Genomic DNA, 26299 nt, shown 5'->3' with positions numbered 1-26299 from the left:
TTGAAGTGAATCTTTAAAAGAACCTGCAAGCAAGGTTGAAGGGGGCCAAGCAGTCCAGCAGGGCAGAGTCGCCATGACACCGCATTCTTTCCACATCCAAGTTTGGTATCAACACATGAAAGCATTGCTGATATATGCCCTCGCAAAATTTGGTGGCTTTGCCGTCGATTCGAAAATAACATACATAAAATAAAAAATCCCAACTTTTCTGAGGTTTGCTCTGAACATCATCTGTATCAGATTTGGCTGGACAAATTTTGGCTTGTGAAATTTGTGAGTTGTGTGTTGAACTTGGCTCCAAGGAATCAAATGGTACCTCATTTTTGATAATCAGTCATACAGCTCAAAATAAACGTACCTCCAACTTTGCTTGCACAGAGCTAAGGGATAGAGGGGATATGAATCCTGGTGCAAAGAAGCATGGGAATGTCCCCAACCAGTCTGCCAAATTTCAAAACTTTCTGCCATACGGTTCAAGGGGCTGCCATAGACACCCTAACCAGAGGATGATGATGTGTAACAATAAGAAAAGGGAGAAACACACTGTGTGCCTATGGAGCTTCGCTGCTTGGCCCCCAATTATCCTTTCAGAGGAATTCTGACATTCACACAGAAATTAAATTTTAATATTCCAGTACAGGTTTAAGGAAAGCAAATGTCTCCAATCTTTGAGATACAGTCTCTAATGATATGTTTATTATAGATTTGTTTTTACTTTCTTCCCATAAATAATTACCTTTACCTCCTAGTTACTTCCTATGTCATCCGTTGCAACGTTTATTTCAAGATTAAACGAAAGCATGTAAAACTAAATGTCCTACATTTGGTTTGACCAGCTCCACCATGAAACGGGGGCCCATGCATATTTTCAAAGCTTCCTAGCTGCGCTCCCTGTGGCTATTAGACTGACACTTGTGTAATATCGTTTAGACCCATTTCAGTTATGCAACACTTGGTTCAAAGTTCATTGGCTTCTTCAATAATACATTTTGACACGTTAAGGGAATTTGAGAGGGACAGCAATCTCAAAAATGATGAAAAAAAGAATTAATTCTTGTATGAAAACATTCCATCATTTATTATTTCTGTACAAAATTACAGCATTTATAAATACCACTATTTGTAATCAAATTTCTATCACCAAACTGTAGATATACTGTATTTTTCTTTACACTTTATTAATTTATTAAATGCCCCCACCCCCCCTTCCCACAAAAAACTAAAAAACGTCTACTTTGTGTATACAGAACATTACTGTGCATGACATTAATTGTGTCACTTACCAGTATAATATTCTGTCATTTACCAGTAAAAAATAGTTTTAAAAAAATGGGAGTTTCAAAAATAAAATCAAAAAGTAACCTTGACCTACCAACAATGTATAAAGCCCTAAAATATTGCTTGTTTGTGCTCTCCTGAGTTGATAGTGGTGGAGGATGTATTAGAATACTGGTACTGTAAAAAGTACAACAGGACAGTCAAAATTGGGAAGATATGGCGCAAAATCATATTTAAAAAATGTCAACAACCTAATGTCAGCAAGTGTCTCTCTCACAGACGTTTCAGCACCCCCCATATTGCCTTCCCAATGCAGTGATTTCTGGTGTCACCAAAAAAAGGTTGAACTCAGTGAATTAGTAAAATCTGAGATTCCCACACTGGGGGACAGGAACCACTGACTGGCCATGAGGTGGGAGGAGAGGGGAATATGGAAGACGTATGTTACACACCTTCCACACAAAACATTTTTATGAGAGATTTGCTTTAATCAAAACAAAATAAAGATTGACATGTCACATATTTGCACTTCATTGCGAAGTTTCACAAAAATCCAGATTCAAATGTCTGTATACAATGAACAATACAAATATGAACTTACCACCCTTAGGCATTGTATACAAGCGGTATTGACTTCAGAAAAAATTGTCTAACAGCATTCACTTTACCCAAGCAGTTCATCAATACTCCAGTGCCTAAAAATGTACAAATACACAAATACCTCTTCTGTACACTAACATTTTGCCAAGGCAAATAATATTCGTTACAATTAAATTACTTTAAAAATAATATATGAAATAAATTCATAGGTTCATTGGGGTTTCTGTACTGAAAAGGGGCAACACTGTCTTTACAGAAGAAAGTTCACAGATGCAGGACTCATGGGCTGTGGTGCCACAGGGATTCACTGGATTCACAGGGTGGCTTCACAGACACGAAGGTCACGCACCCTGGTTCCTCTACGGCCAGGCCTTGGACAGGACAGGAGAACAGAGCTACAAAATGGCTCTGGCAGTTTCTCTGAGAGCACTCTGGTGCCAGATTGATCAGGTCCTCCAAGAGGGCTGCTGGATACTCCTCCACCATTTGGGACAAAAAAGGAGTGGGATCTGGAGTCACCACGGGGCCTAGTAGTGTGGGTGTACCCGTTATGTGAACCCATCTCCCCAATAAGAGTCTCTCCTGCACTCAGATGAAAGGAAATGGACCAAGCTATCACTTTGGTAGCCATGGGGACTGAAAGGAGATCAGGAGGTTATGAGATTGATTCCGCAGTTGTTGAGGGACAGGCTCCCAGGTTAGAAGAAGGTTGGAGATTGTTGCCACGGCGCTATAGGTAATCAAGCTCCAGGGCGTGGTGGAGCGCCACCAGATCCGAATGGCTGGAGATCCTCCAGAACGGCATGTTATGCTGGGACACAGAGACAGAACACAGTGAGACTAGAGGTGCCAATCCCAGCTGAGTGAACAGCCAGTTGACCCCTAGAGACCTTCAGGCAAAACGAGATTCCCTTTATAAGAATACTTTACACAGAGAACAATTAATTGTAGATTGGAAAATGGTTAGCATTTATATAGCACCTTTATCCAAAGCGCTGTACAATTGATGCTTCTCATTCACCCATTGATACATAAAAACAGCGATTGGCTGCCATGCAAGGCACCAACCAGCAATTGCGTTTTGGTTTTGAGGAACGCCTCAAAATATACAGAAGGCACTGTTTGCTGATATGGTATAAACTCAATGTATGTTTGTATGGCAGCCTATGGCCTAGTGGCTATGGTGCTTCACTGTGACCTGGAAGGTTGGTGGTTCAAGCCCCAGTATAGCCACAGTACGATCTATGCAGCTATTGTGCCCCTTAACCCCACATTGCTCCAGGAGGGATTGGCCCCTGCTTAGTCTAATCAACTGTAAGTCACTTTGGATAAAAGCATCAGTTAAATAATTGTAATGTATGTGCTTTTTTGCAGTTTATTCCAAAGGCAGTTCTTTCTACTACAAAGCTGAACTCAACAGTTTCAGTCAGGAGACAGCAGGTATTTTTAATCTTTATTTGAGCAACAAAAGGGGAAAAACACAGGACTGGCCCAATATCAAAGGACAATCCACACCACGCCCCAGTGTTGATGCTGTTCTAATATGCATGTCAATGCAGCAAATACAGCCATTTCAAAAACAAAGACTAAAGCCTCTTAAAAACACATTGTGCTCATGGGCAGGTTGCCTTTGACGTGACAGAAATGTTCTTTTGTCTAATGTTATGCTTATTTACGCAACTCTAAATTGCTGTGCACAGTTGGGGTATAATTAAGCCATTCCATCATCTCACTGGACGTTCTGTTTGAGGCGTGGCACGTCACTCAGTTCCAGCTCAAACACGCCTGCGATAGTCATCTGGAATGTGGAGAGTGATGAAACTAAAAGCACTGGCGACGGTTCTCACATTAAATGGGGGGGGGGGGGGGGGATTCAGCTTGTTTCTCTTTGTTTACCTTTTTTGAACCCTGCTCCTCCTCGGCACCATCTCCAACGGCGATGTAAACGGCTTTTCTCCCAAACCTGTGGATCACCCGCTCAAAGCAGCTTTCTTTTCCTGCAGAGACATCGACCAGCCTGAGTGCATCCAAAAGTTAATTACATTTCCCTCTGTGTCCCAAAATTACAAGCTTATTTGGTATGATCCACAAGACATCACAGTACAAGCATGTGGGCTTTTGTTCGATGTAATTGCGAAGAGATTGGAAATGGTTTAGTGGTGTATTCTTTACTGAGTAACCATTTAAGCAGGTTTCATCCAGTAATGATTTATGGATTTTACTAACGGCTGTGCAATTTAGTGTACTGACTTACACTATCCATCCATCCATCCATTATCTGAACCCGCTTATCCTGAACAGGGTCGCAGGGGGCTGGAGCCTATCCCAGCATACATTGGGCGAAAGGCAGGAATACACCCTGGACAGGTCGCCAGTCCATCGCAGGGCACACACACTATTCACTCACACACTCATACCTATGGGCAATTTAGACTCTCCAATCCTAACCTGCATGTCTTTGGACTGTGGGAGGAAACCAGAGTACCCGGAGGAAACCCACGCAGAAACGGGGAGAACATGCAAACTCCGCACAGAGAAGCCCTGGCCGACGGGGATTCGAACCCAGGACCTCCTTGCTGTGAGGCGGCAGTGCTACCCACTGCACCATCCGTGCCACCTGACTTACACTAATTCAGAAAAAATTATCCAGTAGAAAAGATCAAAGCCCCAAATCTTGCCCCTCAACACAACCCCTCTTCCCAATACCGGCATCAGAGCCGTAATGAGCCACACCCTTCGGCACCACAGGAACCAGAAATGGGCCTACCGATTTTGGTGGCGCTGTAGATGTTTTCGATTGGAAAGGCAGTTCCCAGCCCATAGAGCAGGACTTTCGACAGGGCTGGGATCAGCTGTGTCGTGGTCACTAAAATATTCACACAGTTTGCCCTGGAGGAGAAAGTTTTTTAAAATTAAGTTCAACAATCTTGTTTGTCACTTCTTTTCCATAAATAGGATAAGAAGTCCCAAAACCTTAATTATATGTTTCTAATTTATCCTTTTATCAGAAATGCGAAGAGAAAAACATGGAGAATGAGTTTGTTCAAGCGAGTGATTCTCAGTTCTCGACCTTGAATGGATTAGTGTCAGGGCCTTCAGTGCCAGTGTCAACCAGGAGTCGGTCAGAGCTTCGATTTCAGCTCTCAGCTGCAGCCACGCCTCCCCTTTGGCTGGACCCAGCAGACCTGAAAAACAGCCACAAGCTGGAACATTCTCTGCTGTGTACCTTCAACTTGTGGTGAAAGAAAAATAAAAATTCAAAAGCTGCACGGGAGTCTAGGGCAGTTTTCCTGAGGTGTGTGTGTGCGTGTGTATGTGTGTGGTTGTATGTGTGCGTGGTGTGTCAATGCATGTGAGTGTATTTTGTGTGGGTGTGTGTGGGTGTATGTGTGCGTGGTGAGTGACTGCATGTGGGTGTGTGAGTGTGTATGTGCGTGCGTGCCAGTGTGTGGGTGTGTCTGCACATACAGCATGTGGGTGTGTGTAGGTGTGTGTTGGGAAGGTTGGGTCAAACATGCATGTGTTTCCGTATGTGATGTAAAGGGGAGTTTTCTTGAGGTGGTGTGAGTGTATGATAGGGTCTAGGGTAAGGTTTACCTCCGATGTTGCTTTTGTACGAGGTGTAAAGTTCTTTTACTCGTCGGTAGCGGAAGGCCAGCTTTCTCATCCAGTCCACCCCTCCCCTCACTCCCGAGGCCAAACTGAGGCTGGCGCCACTGGCTGCAGTTTGAAAGCCGTCCGAGCTGAAGTTGTATGTGCTGTTTAGGAAGAGGAGACAGAGATGGAGTCAGAGAGTGCATTCTGTGTGCCACACCCCGACTCTGAGCCAAAATACTCATCAATACAGATTAGACAGAAACATTACCTCAGATCTTGGCCATTATCATCTGAGGACACATCGTCGATATGGACCTGGTCACAGTCCTAAAAGAAAAAAGACAAAAATGAACATTGACATATCTCTCACTCTCTCTCCCTTTCTCTATATACACAGGTGTCTGCTCAACCACCTTCAACAACCTCCCAACTGCCAACAGCCACTCAGTACTGGGCGATGTCTAAAAAAAGCATTTTGCCTCCCAGAAACTGATCCAGAAACAGCTTATTCATTTTAATTTCTTAACTATTACCATGAACAAATCATAGATGAGTCTGTTCCATCATCATTGAATTTGAATTCTGTTAAAAGGTAAAGTAGCTGTTTTTCTGAAAAGTATAATGTTGGAGAGAAGCACCGCAGAACCCGGTGAAATTGTATGGCGGAGGGGGTGGGTGCAGATTCTGCACTCCATTTAGAGGCAGTTGGGGCACCCCCCCCCCTGTTTTCCCCCTCCCATCCTGTAGCTCAGAGGGAATTTGCACATATCCACAGTAACACAAACCAGACCTTCTGCAAAATGTAACAGAGGAAAAATTGAACCTGATGCTAACCGCCAGTGAATGACCCCTGATTGCTGCCACACACCGATAGCATTCTTCAGGATGAGGCCAGGCAATCTGTTATTAGTTTATCCTTTATAGGGGTCACGTTTCCCCTCCCCCTTCCCCCACTCCCAATTCCTTAAAAGTACACAATGTTAGAACGCATCGCTTCCAACAGTTCAATTTGGGAAAAAAATGATGATGTACAACACAGATATTTTATTTTTAAATTCCACTATATCTCAAAAATATCTATAAAATATCTATCAAATTCCAACAACTCTCTTGTGCATGTGTTCAAATGAGGTACAGATTTTCTTTTTTTAATTCCAGAAAGGAAATGATTTATTACTGTCATCCTGTGTTAATCCTGCCATTTAAATTGATGGCTATTAAATGAAGCCATAGTTATTGTGAAAAAATGATAAAATAAAAATGTAAATAGTTTTGAGAGCTTTAAAAAAAAATTGTGATGCATGTACCGTATGATGACCAGACAGTCTTTCAAAATGACTGATCTAAAATCTGGTTCAGGAGTCATTGTTGTAGCACCTCACCTGACACTGGCGTAAGCAGAATGCTGTGGTTTACAGTGGTTTTTAATCGTAAAAATGTAAAGGTAATAATTTGAGTGTCCCTGTGTAAGTCATTGTCTCTCATACTTCGGGGAAAACAATTTCCAACATCAGCTACAGGGCCACTATGGCCTTTTCCTACTGTGCCCTCCCAGAAACAAAGCAAGCACAATCTGCAATAAACAAAGCTCTCTTTCTCCCAATTCTCCCTGGAGACAGTTATTTACAGTCTGTAACCCATATACTGTAGGTCCCTGGCCTCAATTGAAGCCCTAATAAAGGAAAAACATGGAAACCAGAAAAACTAGAACATATTGTTTCACAGAGGAAAATAGGACCAGAAATGTATTTCTCTTCTGCCCTGTTTCTGAGACTGAACATTTTTTTATCTTATCCAGCTCTTTGCACTTTGATCATTTCAGAACTCAACTAATGAAGTTGGTTCAAAAACTCATTTGAAGAATTCTAAATATATATATATTTGGAGAAGGTTCTGTGCTACACTGAAAATATATATACTTCAATTTGTCACTAAATCTGTCACTAAACTAAAGTAAGGTTGAATGCTCCCATAAGATTATCGTAATAGTATTTATAATCATTATCTACCCCAAAAAAACTTGTTTGACTTGACTGCTCTGTGCTCCCATGCACATTTCAAAGGTTGCGGTAAGCAGACCTCACTTCCTGCTTTACAGGTTCCTCCATTTTGTTCTCCCCAGACACTGAATCGCTACATGAAACCGATACCACACAAAGTCCCTGCCAGAGTCCATGTCCCTTTTCTTAAAGTGCCCCCTTCATGGCCAAATATCTACGGCAACGGGGTCACGGTGCCTGAAAAGAGCTCAGATAGAGAAAGTGCGTGACTGAACAGCAGAGCAGCCGTGTAGCTGTGTGCAGGGAAGGCAGCATGTCTGCGCAGCAGGGAGCAGCTAAAGGCTACGGTTACTTTACAAACATATAAACGTGAACACGCTTGGAGTGAAAAACCGCTATGGTGCTCCACCTACGTTTTCCACATTTATTCAGGCAGAAACTTAAAACCATGAAACCAGCCTCATGCTTGCTAAGCATGAGACAAACCTTGATAGGGCCTTCAGACAACCGGCCATAGCACCCAGTACCATTCTCACTCAAACAGCTGAAGCTGAGACGGGTTGGTTAATACTTGGAAGGAGCTCTTCCTGGAAAAACGGAACTGCTACTTAGCATAGTGCTTGTGTACCAGGACCAGGGGGCACTCTAGTAAGGTAAGATCTGGGGCACTGGGCAGTAGCAGGAGATGCCCTTTGCATGAGACATGCTCCTGGTTATATGGTTATATTCATGGCTGTAATGGCTCTATGTATCTGGTCACAAAATAATACCCCAACAACTGATAGGCTAATCAATGCAACCTGACAACCATAAACTTACTTCTAAATCATTGAAGAATAGATGCGTGTCAGCCAGGTTAAAGATCATTTCTTCCATCCTGAGTCCTAACGACACAGAGGTTGGCGGATCCTGAGAAAAAAAACACAATTACAAGAAAATAAACAACCATGAATACAAAATTTCTTTACGTATTTGGGCAAACAGCATCTACACATATGACAAGTGGAGCAAGAAACAATACTCTGTAAGAAGAAGGAAATCAACAGAACAAGAAATTTCAAGTCAAATATAAAATTTTATTGTTTCTCTTTTAATCTATTCCTTAAAAATCTGCATAATTTAAGGAATAGTAGCATTTTAACCATCCTAAGATGAGTACATTTAAAGGAAATTATGTTTAACTGGCCATAAAATTACATAATTGCTAGAGTAGTTCAACAAATGTTAGCCCATTCACAAGATTAAACATATTTCCCCCACAGGTCATTCAACAACATTCCTTTCCAAAAGGTCACACCTCCAAAAGCCACTTTCAGTTAAACAGCTACAATGGAGTTGATTTAGATTCATTTTTATACATCTCATTTTGGAGATTCAAAGCCTTCATCATCACAGAGAACAGAAAATTACTTCCAGACTAGTCTGACCAAATAAAATAAACTACTGTGTTATTAAAAAATACTTTCTTCTGCCTCAAAGTTACATACAAAATGTACCACAGTTGACTGAACATCCCTCTAGGATTGATTATGAAGATGAAACAGGAAACAGGAGGTTCTCCAAACACACCCAGAAGCAGCTGATACTGCAGCCCTCCAGGACGCTAGGTGTGTGTGTGTGTGTGTGTGTGTATCAATCTATGTGTGTATATCAATATCGTGGTTCATTTTTGATTTACAAGTGCAGTGTGAATAATTGCGTGTATGTAAGCGGCTCTTTGGCCTCCTCAGTTGGAGTGGCAATGACAGCTTTAACCTAAGAAGAATTATACAAACTGCGTATGGAGGAAAAGAGACCTTACACAGCAGCTGTGTCCTACCCGCTATCCCCTACAAAAACACAGACTCCCAAAGAGACAAGGGAGCCTCTTTGAGTTTACAGCCAGTCAAAGTCCTTTAGTTTACCTCCAAAATGTCTCCAGAAGTAGAACTATACACTAGAACACACACAACCTCTCTGCTGTCATATCACTATAAAAATGCAAAATATGAAACAGTATTTTTTTTCTTTTTAAAAAGTGCACTGCCAGAATTCATACAGTACAGACACTTTATAAACATTTCCACAATATTCAGGGGACAGATGTTTGTGAGGGTACAAACTTCAAACAATTAAAAAGCGTGCTTTAAACAGACGTGTGTTCTGTTCTGCACGTCGATGGGTTCTGTTGGCGCAGTGCGGTTTCACTCACTCTTCCAAATCTGTTGGCGTACGAGCCGGTGAGGAGAGAGTGGAAAACGATGAGCGTCTCGTCCAGGTCCCAAATGAACACGCGCTGTGAAAGATAAACCCGTCCCACAATGCACTTTGCACCACTGCCAGACAACTGTACCTCAACAACTACCCCAGTACACCTGGAAGTGGGGGAGGGGGGGGGGGGGGGGGGGGATATTTGTCATATAGAAGGCTAGGAGTAAATAACTATCATTATGCACCACCAACCCAATTTCACCATTCACATTAATGCGGTCATGAACCAGTCCTGACATTTAAGGATGGTTTAACAGCCCTGATCACCAGTCATTGTAATGAATTCATCATTACCTTTGAAGGTATATCTTATATTCAGTTTCATTCAAAGCTTCACATTTCATTACAAACTCTTTCATTGTCAGTAATACTGCAAGCTTTTCAGAGACTGTTCTTCTAAAGAGGTGGCCTTTAAAGATGTTTGGGCCACACAGAGTTCTGATGGGGCCCTGGATGGTGGATGGGAGGCACAGAACCTGCGGTCCTACCTCCAGGGAAAGGTCCAGAGATGGAGACGGGTTGTTGATCCTCCGACCCCGCCCGCGTGATTTTCCATCCGCAGTTCGCCCTATTTGATCCAAATCCGAGTCGGTTATGCGAGTGGATGGACTTTGGATTACGCTGTACTCGCTCGCTAAAATGCAGAAGATAAAAATACAAATAAGAATAATAACATGAACATAAAAAGTGACAAAATGGAAACTCTCACCCTACACCAAGTGTGCGCTGCGGCCCATTGCTGGGTCATGGGAGGGACAAGATATAAATACACTATTATTATTATTATTATTATACAAAACAACATAGTAAATATCAAATACTTTCCCTAAATATTCACATCAGCCATAGTAGAAGCTGAACTTTTATAAAACGCCATGCAGTTTTATTACTGTACTGTGTTATCTTTTTATCGTCTTTTGTCAAAAGACTTTCCATCGTTTCCTTTGCCTGGGAAAGTGCAGCAGGAGCATGGCTGTATGCGTTTGCTCATACTGAGGAGTCATGAACACATAACCTGGCTTCCCTTTGTGAGCCTAGACAAAGCAGACGCCGCTCTAATTATGTTGGAGATGTTGAAATGTCACCAAAGGGCAGGAGACAGTGCAGATGTAATACAGGTTAAACAGGGAAGCCACGGTGCCAGCCAGGTGTCAACTACACAGAACAAATGGAGAGCAGGCCTCTTGTGATATTTCAACAGCAACATTAGTGACAGTTGAAAGAATACACAAGATCTCTGTGTAAGAGTAACCATCATTAAAATGGTCATCAACATCAAAATCATCATTAACCATCAGTAGCCATTGTCATCATTACTATCATCATTAAACGTATCATCACCGTATAATATAACCATCTCCATCATCAGTGTGATCTCTAAATTATAATTGTCATCACAATACTCAATCGCTGTCACCATCATCAGAATCAGCGTGAAGGTGTTTTGGGTGGGGCCATACCTGGGCGGGCGTCTGTGGAGGCCTGGCCGTTGGTGGCAGGCGTGGGGTCCTGCAGGCTGAAGGTGGAGGTGGAGGACGGGGTGGTGGGGCTGCTGACGTAGGGGGAGGAGTAGGAGCCACTGCTGTAATAGTGGGAGTACTGGCCCTGGCTGAAGGTGGAGTACGAGGGGTAGTCCTGAGGAAACGGGGGCAATAGAACATGAGATTACCCCCCTCTGACCTGCTACTCTCCGGCATGGGGTCTGAACACACAAACGCAAACACATGAAAACCCCTGCGTCATACATCTGGAACACATTCTTTTTTAACTTTCTTTCTTTCCTTTTTTTACAAACAGGGGACTGCAGTAACGCCCAGCCACGCTCTTCTCCAACATCAGATAAGATTTATGAACGATGAAACCTTTTCCCAGCACTAAAAGCACCAAACTTAAGGTGTAAACGCATCTTGCTTTGTATAGTCCTAATCTGTATCTGACTAAACTTTGCGGCTTTGCTTTTGGCTGCATGAAAAGGTTTATTAAATACAGTGCAATGAAATGCAGTAGAAACACAAAAGCGAAGGATGGCCACCTGCTGTGCACCGTTGAATCCAGCTGAGTTTGAGAGGTAGCTGTTTCCAGAGCACAGTCCCGATGCTGAAAAACTTCCCCCTGCAAGAGGAGAGACAGTACACAACACAATTTAGAGGCCTGAACAAGAGCCACATGAAGAACAAAGCATCACAAACACATGGACACAACAACCAACATGGTTCAGCAGTTAAACAACAGGAAACACACAGTAATTGTCACGAGAGCACATAAAGACAGGGTGTAGTATTAAAAAAATTGGGGTGGAAAAGTTTGAAGTCGCTGCACTCGGAAGTCACTGCAAAGTAAATAACCAAAGTAAGAGACTGCTTGATGGTTGGATGGCCATGGTTTTGATTGAGGTTTAAGCTAGAGGACTAAGTCAAGCATTTAACATCCATGACAGGTTTTAATGAAAGTAATCTAACCTCTTAAACTATAAACTATAGGAAAGCATCTCACGGGATGATAAACCAACATCATCATTCTGATTAGAAGGTAAGAGCATCATGATCTTGTAGTTACAATCAAAGCTTATAAAACCTCTTGCATATACATTTTTTTACTCCATCTAAGACACTGAGATATATATTTGCTGTAACAATGTTGGTTTAAGATCAACAGAAGTTATTTAAAGACAACATCAAACAGCAACAGAATGTCGTCATTGGCTTCACAGATAATTCAGCCTTTTGCTGTTTACTTACGTTCAAGCTTTGTTTATTTTCCATGAAAAGTAAAAATAAAATACATTTTATTAAAAAAACACAAATAGTTTCCCAGACTTCATAAATTCATCCTTCTGAAGATACACATTACAGTTGGCCAAAAAAGAAAAGAAAAACAAGAGTTTAGTTAAGAGTTTAGTGTGCATCTAAAGAAACACTATTTTATAAAACAGATTTCATTGTGTGACTTCACTGACTCGAAGCATGACAATCTGGTGCAATGGTTAAAGAAAACTACAAACCTTTACTGACACTCTAATTCAACCTGTTATTGGCTGTGTACATTAACAAAGCCTGCTTACTTGGTTATGTAGAATCAAGTAAAAACAAGCACTCACTTGCATTTATGTAGCAAATTGTAGCAAAGTCTACAGTTATGTATTTATGTATTATTATCATTATTCAACTCCAAATGAGTGACTTGTCTTGTGACTGGTCACAATGCCCAAAGTCATCTCTCAGAGGAAATAAGCACCATTGTTTGTCTGAATTTGGACAAACCACGTTCTGTCTGCTCACTCTATTTGCATATTTTTGTTTGCAGTGTTCACAGGGTCATGAGCCTTCAGCCAGGGAAGTAAACATAGAGAAGCTGGAATCAGTCTGCACTTCCCCTGACCGCAGGGAACAGACCCGTGCCTCATACTGAGGGCAAGAGATGGAGGTGGTGAGGGGTGTACAGAGCGCTCCCCTGGGGCTTCCCAGGAAACCCAAATCTGCCCAATTACAGACGTAAACAACAGCCAAGAACTCTGCAAGTGACCCATACCCACTTTCCACTGTAGAGATGGAACCAGACTGGCTCAGTATACCTCTAACACACTGTAGAGCTGGAACCAGACTGGCTCAGTATACCTCTTTCACACTATAAATCTGGAACCAGACTGGCTCAGTATACCTCTTAACACACTCTAGAGCTGGAACCAGACTGGCTCAGTATACCTCTAACACACTCTAGAGCTGGAACCAGACTGGCTCAGTATACCTCTTTCACACTATAAATCTGGAACCAGACTGGCTCAGTATACCTCTTAACACACTCTAGAGCTGGAACCAGACTGGCTCAGTATACCTCTAACACACTCTAGAGCTGGAACCAGACTGGCTCAGTATACCTCTTTCACACTATAAATCTGGAACCAGACTGGCTCAGTATACCTCTTAACACACTCTAGAGCTGGAACCAGACTGGCTCAGTCTACCTCTAACACACTCTAGAGCTGGAACCAGACTGGCTCAGTATACCTCTTTCACACTGTAGAACTGGAACCAGACTGGCTCAGTATACATCTAACACACTGTAGAGCTGGGAGCAGACTGGCTTCCCATACACCTCCTTTCCTGGGCATCCTTTCTACCTTCTGATGACAAAAGTTACTCAATAAATGGGACATCGGTTTCCCTATATGCTGTGAAGAAGGGGTAATCCTTACCTTGCATCTGATAGCTGTAGGGAGCCTGTCCTGTCTGGGGTGTGCTGAAGCTGGAACCATAGCCTAAGAGGCCAGTTTGTCCCGGGGACGTGGTTTGTGACGGGCCGCCCTCTGTTTTTATGCCTGCCCATAACGGACCTAAACCAGTTAGTGATATCAGATCTCAATGACAAGAAGTCTTTATTAAAACAACCACACAAAATAAGTAATTCACATAACAAATGTGAAGATACAATGCATTGCACGTAACCTTCCATTTTAAATTCAGGGAGAATTATGTTTCAGGAACAATGTGATACAATATTCAGTTGTATTTTTAATAATATTAATTAAATAATTAATTAATTAATCCTATATTATGAATAATAATATAAACTCATATAACATAATGCTTAGTGCCATAGTAGGTGCAAGAAGAGTGAGGATGTAACAGAAATGCCGTTGCTAGCATTCATACGTTACCATAACTGGGGAGCCCGTAGGCCTGGCCCTGTGGAGAATAGCTGGGGTATGCCGGAGTCGGCGGGATTGCTGTGGGGTACTGGGCCTGCCCATACACGGCCATTGTTTGGGATGATGGAGTAGGAACAATATGAGGGTAGGGCCTACTGTTCCATAAAGAAGGCAAAAAATATTATTTTTCATTTCATTTTTCATTTTTGAAACATACTGACAAAATACTGAAATAAAATTACTGATATAGTTACTAAAATAATGTTAGCCAGAAAATAATGTTGAAACATTTTTTTATAAGGCAATAATTGCAGGAGATTTGAGGAAACACAAGCTGTGGACATCAAAGCTAACAGAATTAGCTGAAACAGAAGGATCTGATTAGCGCTCCAAATGAAGTTGGGCCAATGCTTATTTTTTCAGAGAGAAATGAAATGAGACTTACTTTGAGGAGTGAATCTGAGGAGGAAACTGCTGTGTTTGTCTTGGGCTGAAGCCACTGTTCTCAGTTTCTAAGGGGAGAGGAAGGGCAAGGAAAGGTAAGCAGCACATATTTAAACCATGCATTAAATAAAACCTGTTTCCCCCAGCACAACTTCTGGATTTCAATTAAACTAATTAAGCGGCATTACGGTGCATTATTACTCAACCGACCAAGATCAGAAGGGAAATAGGCAGAACCATGTGGAGTATTGAAAGGGCACGATGGAACTGAGATACTGTACATGCTACATGTTTGAAGAAAGCTCCTCACTCCTTCAAAACACACGCTATTTATTCTTCAAAATAAAGTTTGAGGGCTTTCTACCTGACAGATGCTTTTTTAGTGATGTGCAATACCAAGAAATATGTTTGGCAGCCAACTTTGCAAAAATATTGTACAATTCAAAATAATCTCTGGTGCTCCATCATGGCTTGTGTCCTGCTGTGCAAGATTTGCTTTTGCTGCCATTTTAGCATTTTATTGTGCCATTTCCTGGTAACAGAGATAAACTTGCACAAAAATCCATGTAATACAAGACTGATGTCATTTGATATGTTTGGCACTGTACACTGCAGATTCAAGAAAAGAGAGACAAATTGTTCCTGTTGGTCAACGTTTATCTTTTACTATAGAATGGTAATCACGGGTTGCCATGGTCGGTGTGCAGAGGTCGGAGGTCATTGGCTCCATCGATAATGCTCGCTGTGATTGACAGCTGGAGGCCATCCACATTCCTCTCACCTGATCCTGACAGACTGTCCTGACGCTGCTCTGTGGCCAAGGTGACGATGATGTTGCGACTGCTCATTGGCTCCTTACCTGTGAATGGAAAGAGGTCACACCCTTACCAACACGCCACAAAATTAATTGTGGCCATTTTATATAACTATATCCCCTTTTTTAAATGATTTAAAATAATTCTAAATCTTTTTATTTTATTTTAAATAAAGCATAATAAAGCATGCACCCATATGATTACTGTATGTGTTATACATTTTTATCTGTATGCTCATTGATATTATTAGAACACTTATCTTATGCCATCATTGGTTTTATAACAGTCTTTGACACGATATATTAAGAAATAATAGGCATTGAGTTAAATAAATAAATACATTTTACAGTAACACAGCAATTCAACATTACAAAAAATCATCAGGAGCAAGAGCTTCACCTTCTGTGCCATTTGGTGTGGTGGGGCTGTCGCTGATCTGGGATCTGTGACTGATCTGGGATCTGTCGCTGATCTGTGATCTGTCGCTGATCTGGGATCTGTTGCCGTTCTGACCATCAAGACACTCGCTGCTGCTTCCACAGGCCTTGATGTGTGGGCCGGCTAGATCCTGCATTTCCACAGACCTAAGGCCACAGACAACACTGGGAATTCAACACTGCCAGAACACAGACACAAATACCTGAGGGTCTGGTGACCATTTTCTAAACATGGATTTTCCTCCCTAACTTGGAATGTGTAACTGCTTGTGTAGGCCTGTCTCACCAGTGCCAGGTCCCTGGTAGACTCAGAAGAGCTCAGAGAAGGGTGCTGTCCTAGGAGAGGTCTCTGATAAAGAGTGCACAGGGGTGTTCACAGGGGTGAAGTGTCACCCTTCCCTTCATGCTGCAGCACGTGCAGTCAGGAGATCAGGAGTGCACCTCCTGATCAGCTGTTGCAGGTCCTCTCTCAACTAACCAGAGGAGTCACAAGTGTGTGATCAAATGAAGACAGCCTCACTGACGTAGAGCCAAGCACATGTGTCCTATCGGGATGCTGGATGCTTGACACTGGCATGGTCAGGATTGGATAGCAGACCATTGGGCCAGTCCTTACACTACAGGGCCCAACTGTACACCATAGGGCCCAACCATACACCATAGGGCCCAATCGTACACCATAGGGCCCATCACTACACCATAGGGCCCAATCGTACACCATAGGGCCCAACCATACACTATATGGCCCAATCGTATACCATAGGGCCCAACTGTACACCATAGGGTCCAACCATACACTATATGGCCCAATCCTGCACCATAGGGCCCAACTGTACACCATAGGGCCCAACCATACACCATAGGGCCCAATCGTACACCATAGGGCCCATCACTACACCATAGGGCCCAATCGTACACCATAGGGCCCAACCATACACTATATGGCCCAATCGTACACCATAGGGCCCAACTGTACACCATAGGGTCCAACCATACACTATATGGCCCAATCCTGCACCATAGGGCCCAACTGTACACCATAGGCCCCATCATTACACCATAGGGCCCAATCGTACACCATAGGGCCCATCACTACACCATAGGGCCCAATCATACACCATAGGGCCCAGTCCTTACACTACAGGGCCCAACTGTACACCATAGGGCCCAACCATACACCTCTAGATACAATTAAGTGCGAAAACTCCGTGTAATTCAAGACAAATGTGCAACAGAAAACTATATCTGAAGCTGTATATGTTTAATCATATTGGTTAGAAAAATGAGGTTCAAGCATCAATCAGACAACTTTGTTTTCCGTTCATATCCCTCTTTTGGGAAAGGAATTCCCATGTACGCAATACACTTTACTGAAAGCCCAACCCCCTGGGGTACTGTGGGAGCTCCTGCCTTAGTGACAAGGAATTCACAAAGCCATTTGTTTGCTTTGGCAAAGTCCTCAGCAATTTCTCTTTTCATACTAAAGCCAGTCCATGTCATTCCAATGCATCCGCAAACTAGCAAATTCAAACAAACCATTATCTCTGCTGCTGGAGTCCATAATTGCTGTTGTGGACTTAAAAGAACTTTTGACTGTGGCCTGGATTCCATCAAAACTTTTCCTGAATTGTGACATCCAAATAATAGTGCTCATTTGTCGAGTTCAATTGAAAATCGGATGAAAAGAACGCGAAACCTTGCATTTATTTACAAGTCAGGAGTTAAGAAAAATGCCTCTGTACGTCAACACAGGGGTGCACAATTCTGGCCCTGGGACTGGTCTGCATGGTGTTTTTTGTTCCAACCAATTACCATAGTTTCAGTTTTCTCAGGGCTCTATAAACTATGCTGGTTCACTCCTATACTTGAGTGCAGTAAAATCTTGAGGATACACATGCATTCTGTGGCTGTAGGTGGTGCTGGTACAAATGTCAGATCAAGATAAATTTGAGCTAATTAATTAAGAGCAGAAGTTGCTACATGGCCCTTGTACATTGGCTATTTAAACGTGACAATTGTTTAGCACTCAATTTTTTTTTGGCCCACATGGTCTTGAAGAGCTTTCCCTTATTCATTCATATAATAAGTAATAGCAACAAATTTTTTTGCCAAAGCACATATCAATTTTCTGAATTTTGAGTTAAACAAAACTCCAGCAAACACACACACACACACACACACACACAGACTCCTTAAAATGAGCAATGTAAAAACACAAAAAATAAGTAAAATAAGAGTGGACCTGCAACTGATTCTGCCTGCACTCTATCTGCAGTTCATATCAGCCCAAAAATAATAAAACATTCCTGTCTCATTAGCTCCCCAAGCAGCACACACCCACCTGTACTCGGATTGAGCAGACACATGGAACTCCCACCGTGTGCAGCTTCCTCCAGTGATTCTACTTTCACCTGCACAGAAGCAGAGGGCAGACACCAGTTTAGTTCAGTTCCTCTCACCCTGTGGTCTGTCCTCTATGTGTGTGAGAGTGTGTGAGAGAGTGAGTGTGTGTGTGTGTGTGTGTGTGGGTGAGAGAGAGAGAGAGAGAGAGAGAGAGAGAGAGAAAGAGAGAAAGAGAGAGGAGCCATCACTCTGAAAAGAGAGGAGAAAGAGAAGTGAATAGAGAGCTATGTGACAGAAAAGTGATTCATCATTTGACCTATGACAGCCATGAGAAGGGTTTCCCCTCCCTCACTCAACCAGTGAAGCAGATAAGCCCAGGTGAGGAGGAGGGGCGGAGGAGGGGTCTTTGGTCTGGGAAAGGGTAGTGGCTGGCCTGGATGGACTTGTTGAAAAGCAGCAACTCAAGTGTGACACACCCCCATCTTCAGGGCATCTTTCATCTCTGAGACATGCCTCCCCCAAACTCCACCACCACCTCCAGTAGCAGTAGTAGTAGCAGCAGTAGCTTTAGTAGTAGTATAGTAGTGATGGTATTTGAATTGGTGGCAATAATAATAATAACAATAATAACAATAATAATAATAATAATAATAATAATAATAAAAAGAATAATAATACAAATAATAATAATCATCATCATCATCACTATCATCATTATTCACCTGAGATTTAACTATGCAGCCTCCAACTACAACAAATTACTGTTATGAACACTGATCTTCGAGCACATCACAGTACTGTCACAAATTACACATACAGAAGCTTAAAACTAACAAAGGGATGACACAAAGCACAAACACCGAGCACATTAAGTGATTAAACTTAATACCCATCCTCATGGCACATACAAAAGCACACCTCTGTTATCCCCGTTATCTTAAAAACTGAAGAAAGTAAGACCATTATTACGACTGAAAGAGTAAAACTGCAGTGTAAAATGAATGAGCAGGGGCCTGTTGTTTGCTGTGCATTTGCTGTGCGTTTGCTGTGCGTTTGCTGTGCAGAGCCGTGGGTTTCTATCACTGTGCAGGCCTTTCTTCTCCGTGTTTATTGTTCAGAAAGGGTACGCTCAGCATGTTTGATGTCCTTTTAAATTCCCCTAGAACTTACTTCCCTTTCAAGTCCACACAACACCACACAAGGCAGATGAGATGAGGTGTGCTGTGTGTCACTCTACAAACAGTCGCCACACGTTTATTCAGTCTAGGACAAGCCTCACTCAAAGGACGCTTTCCACTTTAGAATTTAATATCTGTGAGTCCCCAATCCATGTGACTGTCTTTCTATTCATATATATTCTTAAAATACAGATGCTAATACTCATCATAATGGAGTCTGCACACCCTGTAATTGACTTTATAATACTTAGTGATCAGCATATTAAGTTATGATAAACATTTTTTTTTTTTGAGTAAACACATCAACTTGTATTTTAACACGTATAAAATAGGCCCAACGTTGAAAGTAGAATCAAATCATAAAAGATAAAAGACCCAAAGTAAATAGATTAACAGCACTCTACAAAGAATTGCTTTCAAGAATTTCAAGCATGTTTTCGTCGTCTCGGTATCCCCCTGCACCTCACAATTTCCTTTTTTCTCACTTTACACGGCAATCGTGCGATGCTGCAGAATGTGTTTACAGGGCATTCGTGCGATGCTGCAGAATGTGTTTACAGGGCATTCGTGCGATGCTGCAGAATGTGTTTACAGGGCATTTGTGCGATGCTGCAGAATGTGTTTACAGGGCATTCGTGCGATGCTGCAGAATGTGTTTACAGGGCATTCGTGCGATGCTGCAGAATGTGTTTACAGGGCATTCGTGCGATGCTGCAGAATGTGTTTACAGGGCATTCGTGCGATGCTGCAGAATGTGTTTACAGGGCATTCGTGCGATGCTGCAGAATGTGTTTACAGGGCATTCGTGCGATGCTGCAGAATGTGTAGTCAGATACAAACATTAAAGCAGTGCTTCCCATCCTGCATCATGGGGCCTTGTATATATGCTGGTTTTCCTTGCAACCCCAGTTGCAACACCAAGAATCTTAACAAATTGTTCATTTTCCTTAATCAGTTCCTTCCATGTTTTGAGGGATTGTTTACCCTCTTTAACCCCTGGAGTCTCCATGGCCCAAGGCTGGGTCGCTGAGGGTTTCTTCTTGCATTAATTCTTTTTTTTCAGGGTGCAATTTTCAATCACTATGGTAACAGGACTTACTGTTTGAAAGAGATAAAACTGACAGTGAGAAAAAAGCTTCCACTTTCACTGTGTTTGAGCTTCTATAACTTTGTTTTAGTAATATTTGGATCAATTCTGACTCTTGAAAAGCAAACCCCAAAGGGAATACCTTTCAGAGGAGACCAGGATTATGCCTGTAGTCAAAAGGATTCAAGAATAGCAACCATTTTTGGTGTGTCATTTTTAAGCTTGTGTCAAGAAAAGGGGCAATACATAAGGAGTTAACTCATGGGTGTACAACAAGGGCCAATCCGTTTCAGGATTTTGCGCCAACTTAATTATTTTATTGACTCAATCATATCTTATTTGACATGTGAATGAGTACTGGCTACAGCTGCCAACTGCAAGTGTATCCTAATAATTTTTCTGTGCTCAAGTACAGGCATGAATCAGGGTAATTTATAGAGCCGTCAGCAAATTAAAAACAAGGCAATTGGTTGGAACAAAGACCAGACTGCCCCTCGAGGACCAGAGTTGTGCACCATTGGGTTAACTACATCATGTCAAAATAGGTATTCATGCCATAAAGAATAAAAATCCCATATTCACATTGTGCATATTGTGCTATATTGCAAGCAATTACATAAAAAGAGGCATGTTAACTGATCAAATTTAATACTGAGGTGAATCAGCTTCTAATTGGTAAAAGGGTGGAAATCCCATCGCAGAACGGATAGAAGACAAGAGTTTTTGCAAGACATTTTAGGTACGAGGTTTTTTGAATACAATGTACAAGTAGTTGTATCCACACAAGTTAAGAGCAAACTTAAATTTAATAATTACATTAGTCAGGCCGACCTATATGCCCTTTCCACTAACATTAAATCTGAAAAACAATTAAATAACATTTTGGTTTGTATCGTTGGAACCCTATCTACATCTTGCTGAAAACTGATCATCGACATGTGATGATATTTAAAGCTGCTTTCACCTAAATTGTCAAATGCAAACTTGTATTATTCACTTTTACGAACAATTTGTCCATTATCTAATTGCAATTCACACATGTACATGTAAAACGCAAAAAGGGCAAATGGGCAAAGCAATTTAATTGACTCCGGAACTAATCACGGTTAGATTACAAAGGAAATAAGACCAGACACTCCGGTCTCATATCCTTCTCATTCAGGAACGCAAAACAAACATCCCTGTGTTCGCAAAACAACACCCTTCTGTATTTGGTAAACAACCCGCCTGACTAAGCACAGCGGACAGGTTTCGGCGTTCCTCTTCCTCTTTGGCTTCTCTCTAATGAAGTGCTCAACTGCAATCATTCGCCCGCTGCGTCTGTCGTCGCACACTAGAGCGCCCGAGGCCTCGGCAGCAACGGGGAGCATATGCACTCAACGCTTTCCATGATAGCTGGTCGTGGAGGTCTTGCCGCACTTCAATGATTCTATTAACAACAATAGTCCCGGAATGTCCATAATAAAAGCGAAAAATAAAGTTAAGAGTGGAACCCATTATCAGTTCATTGAATGAATGAGCACGAACGTGTTAGGTATGCCATACCGTGTGAAGCATAGTGGTTACGCACAGAAAAAGAAGCGGGGATTGCTATGGATTTTCACGTCATGAATGCACAGTACATTTTCTGCGTAATAGCGCCTATTCCGATTTTTGATGATCCAGCTGAAAGAAAACCAGGCCCACAATTACATCTGAACAGTGCTTGTCCAAAGAGTTCAGAACGCCGGAATGAAGTTTCAAACCTTATATTGCGTTTCAGTTTGAACGCAAATTAAATATATTTTGGACAGTTATGTAATGAGATAACGTGCACTATCAATAACTGTACAGCTTTTCTCTGTATCAATGTCATTAACTGACAAAATTTTTGCACCATGTTATGCTGGATGAAACTATTCTCCAGCAATATTGCCCAGACCAATGGGGGTCTCCTTTGCCTTTGTATCATTTTTAAGCGTAAAAAACAAACGCATTTTCAGCACTAGGGGAAATATTTCAATTTCTCAAGTGTATCCAACCACGGGCAGTGCGTTTTGGTGCAGCATTTGTGAGAGAAACCAAGTTTTGGATTATGTGCGTCAGGTGTCCTTATTAACAGCAATGTATGAAGACTTTGAAGCCTTTTTACACTGATTTTAAGCCTGGTATTGCTAGCATATTTTTTAAATATAAATTTGCGTCGGCCTATTTATGGAAGTGCTTATATTCATTAAAAATTATTTAGCCAATAGGTTATTGTTTAGAAAGCTGGACATTTAAAAAAAGCAAATTATGAAAATATTTCAGCTGCATTCTCCAATTAATCCAAATGTTGTAGAAGACAAAACTATCCCGAATTATTTTGCCTAAGCCTATTAATAGAATTTTTAATTTTATTTTATACATTTTAACAAACAAGGTATTAATTAATTAATTCCAAATCACACATTATGATGGGGGAAAAAAAGTGATTTTAAAACTAACTATTTGTTCTTCAGTTTTTAAAAAGCAAGACAATTTTGGAGAACAAAATAAACAGAAATTACATTGTGGACATTACATTCAAGCACACAAATTAAATGCCCTCTTTTCATTATCGTAGCTCCCTTTGGAACATACGCACTAGTATTAAAACAATAATTGTCCACCTTATATTAGAGAAAGCAGTCGGAATGTAAAGTATTTTATACATGAAGACAGACTTCGATCACTAAATGGTACTACGACTAGAGCGCTCGCATATTTAGAACCCATACTCACAATATCCCTTTCTCTGTTTCTCGCCTTTAAACGGTCTATTCCGCCACGTCCTCTTCAGCACAGTACCCCACTGTGAATCGGAAAGTCCTGCTTGCGGTAGAACTCACGCATTAATTACATGTACAATCCACTTTTTTTCTTTGCATGATTTCTGTCTAGTGTTAAAGCACTTAGCGTCCCCGTGTGCGGTGTCTCCGGAGGCTGGCGCCTAGCCCCGGAAAGTGGTTATCGCAGTGGGCTGTGACTACGGAGTGTACGAGAGAGAGAGAGAGAGAGAGAGAGAGAGAGAGAGGGGGGGGGGGAATTAGTACTTTCTAGGTTTGCATCATTCGTGTCTTTTAGACAGGAAAACGTTTTGGCTACCCTCCATCCTCCATTCCTGAGACTGTATTACACTACTTACTATAGTTTTACGTCCTTTTACTCCGTTTTTAAGTCCTCTGCGCATTAATTTAATTTATTAATCAGAAAAAAAACATTTCGACACTGCAGCATTTGTCGGCAGCGTGGAACCCTCAATCACCAAGCTGTCACCGCGCAGTATTTCAAGCCACTATTAAAAGTCACATTATCGTTATAAACAAGGGTAATTGCTTCAAGAAATTCTGTGCAGTGTATGTGTGCGCGCGCGCTTGGGAAGTTCAAAAAGACAAAATAATCTAAGTACTTTGACCATTATATTTAGTACACAGTAATAATATAGTGTTACTGTTGATATTTACAGTAAGCTATTAAATATTTGCAAATATCTCAAAACAGCATGGAGTTCCATACTGTATGTCCAGTACCTGCTCACATCAGAAATGAACACATGACGGTGGTTATATAGCCAAATTTGTAGGCAACATTTCATAAGCTTATTTAAATTCGATTCTTAGCATTAACAATTAACATACGGTAGGCTGCAGTGAAAATACAATGAATGCATAAGCAAAACAAAGTAAAACATAAGCTGAGCATCATTCCAAGTGATAAAAGACCCAAAATAAATAGATTAACAGCACCCTACAAAGAATTGCTTTCAAGAATTTGAGTGATCAGAGCTGGCCCTGGGATTTTGATGGCCCTAAACAGTAATGTTGTTTTGGCCCCAAAGAGCTCCAACAATATTGACAGCCACCCCTTCACAGGGATAGCCCAGGGATGGCCGTGGTCCTAAATGACTGCATAGTGTGTATGCCCCCCCCCATAAACACCAATCCTCCCTCAGCTAAATTTAAATCAGCTGCACCGTCAATCGCTGTTCTACTGACTCAGCGTCCATGCGACCGACGGTTGTAGAACAGTTGTTAGAATGCACCATGCCAAATATCCCAGGCAGTTATTGGGAGGGGTACCTGGCATTCACCCCCCTCTCACAGCTGCCCATGAATAACAGGGCATACAGTACACTCAGGATCTGCCCAGTGTCTATCCATCCGTCCAACCATTTCTACACTACTTACTCTGGGCCTGGAGCCTATCCCTACATACATTGGGTGAAAGGCAGGAATACTCCCAGGACAGGTCACCAGGAGAACATGCAAACTTCCTATTTGCAACAATACTCATGTCATTATGCCACCCTATCTAGCCAGTGTGATACATTTTCATTATATTTTAAATCTAAAATCTATATCACTTAAATTTAAAATGTTTAATGTAAGTACATTAAACTGTATACCTGCACCAGCAGTGGTATCTCACAGTAGGTTAGCTGCCAGTGTTCTGGCATGATCTGATCAGTGTTCTGGATGTTTCTTGCCTGATGTCCTCTCTTTTGCTCTCATTACACAGTTGATTAGCAATGACAGCGAAAAGCACCAAAAGTCATCACTCTTTTTCTACTGTCACTAGGTTTCGTCTTTTCAAATAAAATAAACAGCACTGCATGTGAAGTGTGGACATGACTATGCCGTACTTCACAGTATATGTTTTATATGACTGCAGTGTTGAGTTCACAGAGACCTCTGGAGGCATACCTCCGTGGCCCGGACATGCACGGTTTCGGGGGAGAACCACGTTACTGTACGCTCTTAAACTCACTCTGACCCCACAAACCTCAGGTGTTTCCCATTGCCGTTTCCTGTCCAAAGTCACAGCGCTTTAAAGGAGCGACCCGAAAAACACACATCCGAATTTAATCAGTCCGGGAGCGCGTGAGTGTTCCTGCCTTCTCGTCTTTACAGGTTTTTGCGCCGCAAACTTGGAAAACAATAAAAGCTTCGACGCTACCGATTGCACGACGTTACCTGCTGCACAGTCCTGAAAGGAAACGTCAGATCCTCGCTCTTTGTTAAATGGGGAAGGCAAACATGGCTGTGTTTACACCAATTACACAGGCATTAAATCAGGATAATGTCATTCGTTCTGTGCTTTTTCTGCATTGTTTTGTACAAATGCACTCATTGGCTGTTGCCTAGCTACAGGCCACAGTTCCTGTGCTCTCCTGCTCTGAAGGTTAATTCAGCTGTCTGAGCCTAACAATTATCGTCAATTCACTGTGAGTTAAACGACATGGATTTGTGGTTAGATGTTCTGTGCTTTTTACATCAATAGGGGCGTAAGCACACACAGACCTGCTCTTTCTCTCGCTGGTGAAGTCTTTCCTTTCTCTGTCTTTGGGTTTATATTGACAGGAGCCTCTGTCCAGTGATCTGTAGATGGAGAGTTTGTTGTTGTGTGCAAAAACCTCCATTCACCATTTTGTGTTTGATTCTGGGTCCCTCCATGAGCAAGACTCAGGGTAGAGGGAGGGAACTATTATATTGTAAAAAATATATATATTATTAATTAGCCAGTATGTTGTGGGTTATTTTGCAAAGTGTTCTATAAGAAGAAATTAACTACATACAGTACCAATCAAAAGTTTTGACACACCTTGCCTCTTTCTGCCTTTTCCTA

At 41.8% G+C, this 26299-nt stretch overlaps 1 protein-coding gene across 2 annotated transcripts; it reads right to left on the bottom strand.

Annotated features, from left to right (window-relative positions):
• Positions 1–1234: 1234 nt before the first annotated feature.
• On the bottom strand, positions 1235–25774 carry LOC133136564 (eyes absent homolog 1-like). Of its 2 annotated transcripts, XM_061254179.1 has the most exons (19): positions 25648–25715; positions 23417–23660; positions 18408–18477; positions 16029–16213; positions 15596–15673; positions 14816–14882; positions 14380–14522; positions 13918–14040; positions 11758–11837; positions 11186–11360; positions 10214–10359; positions 9667–9750; positions 8295–8384; positions 5744–5802; positions 5476–5636; positions 4949–5063; positions 4646–4767; positions 3775–3875; positions 1235–2689 (listed from the first exon to the last, which is right to left on the bottom strand). In XM_061254179.1, the coding sequence occupies exons 4-19, from the start codon at positions 16201–16203 to the stop codon at positions 2609–2611; spliced, it is 1800 nt and encodes a 599-aa protein (XP_061110163.1). In that variant the 5' UTR covers positions 16204–16213; positions 18408–18477; positions 23417–23660; positions 25648–25715; the 3' UTR covers positions 1235–2608. The 2 variants fall into 2 exon arrangements, with proteins under 2 accessions (XP_061110163.1, XP_061110162.1); XM_061254178.1 differs by lacking the exon at positions 23417–23660 and having other exon boundaries at positions 13918–14055; positions 14380–14525; positions 25648–25774.
• Between the last annotated feature and the right edge of the window lie 525 nt (positions 25775–26299).

Source organism: Conger conger, chromosome 9 (assembly GCF_963514075.1).
Source record: "Conger conger chromosome 9, fConCon1.1, whole genome shotgun sequence".
NCBI classification, from domain to species: domain Eukaryota; kingdom Metazoa; phylum Chordata; class Actinopteri; order Anguilliformes; family Congridae; genus Conger; species Conger conger.
Note: the sequence above shows the minus strand (reverse complement) of the source record. Positions and strands in the feature narration are given on the sequence as shown.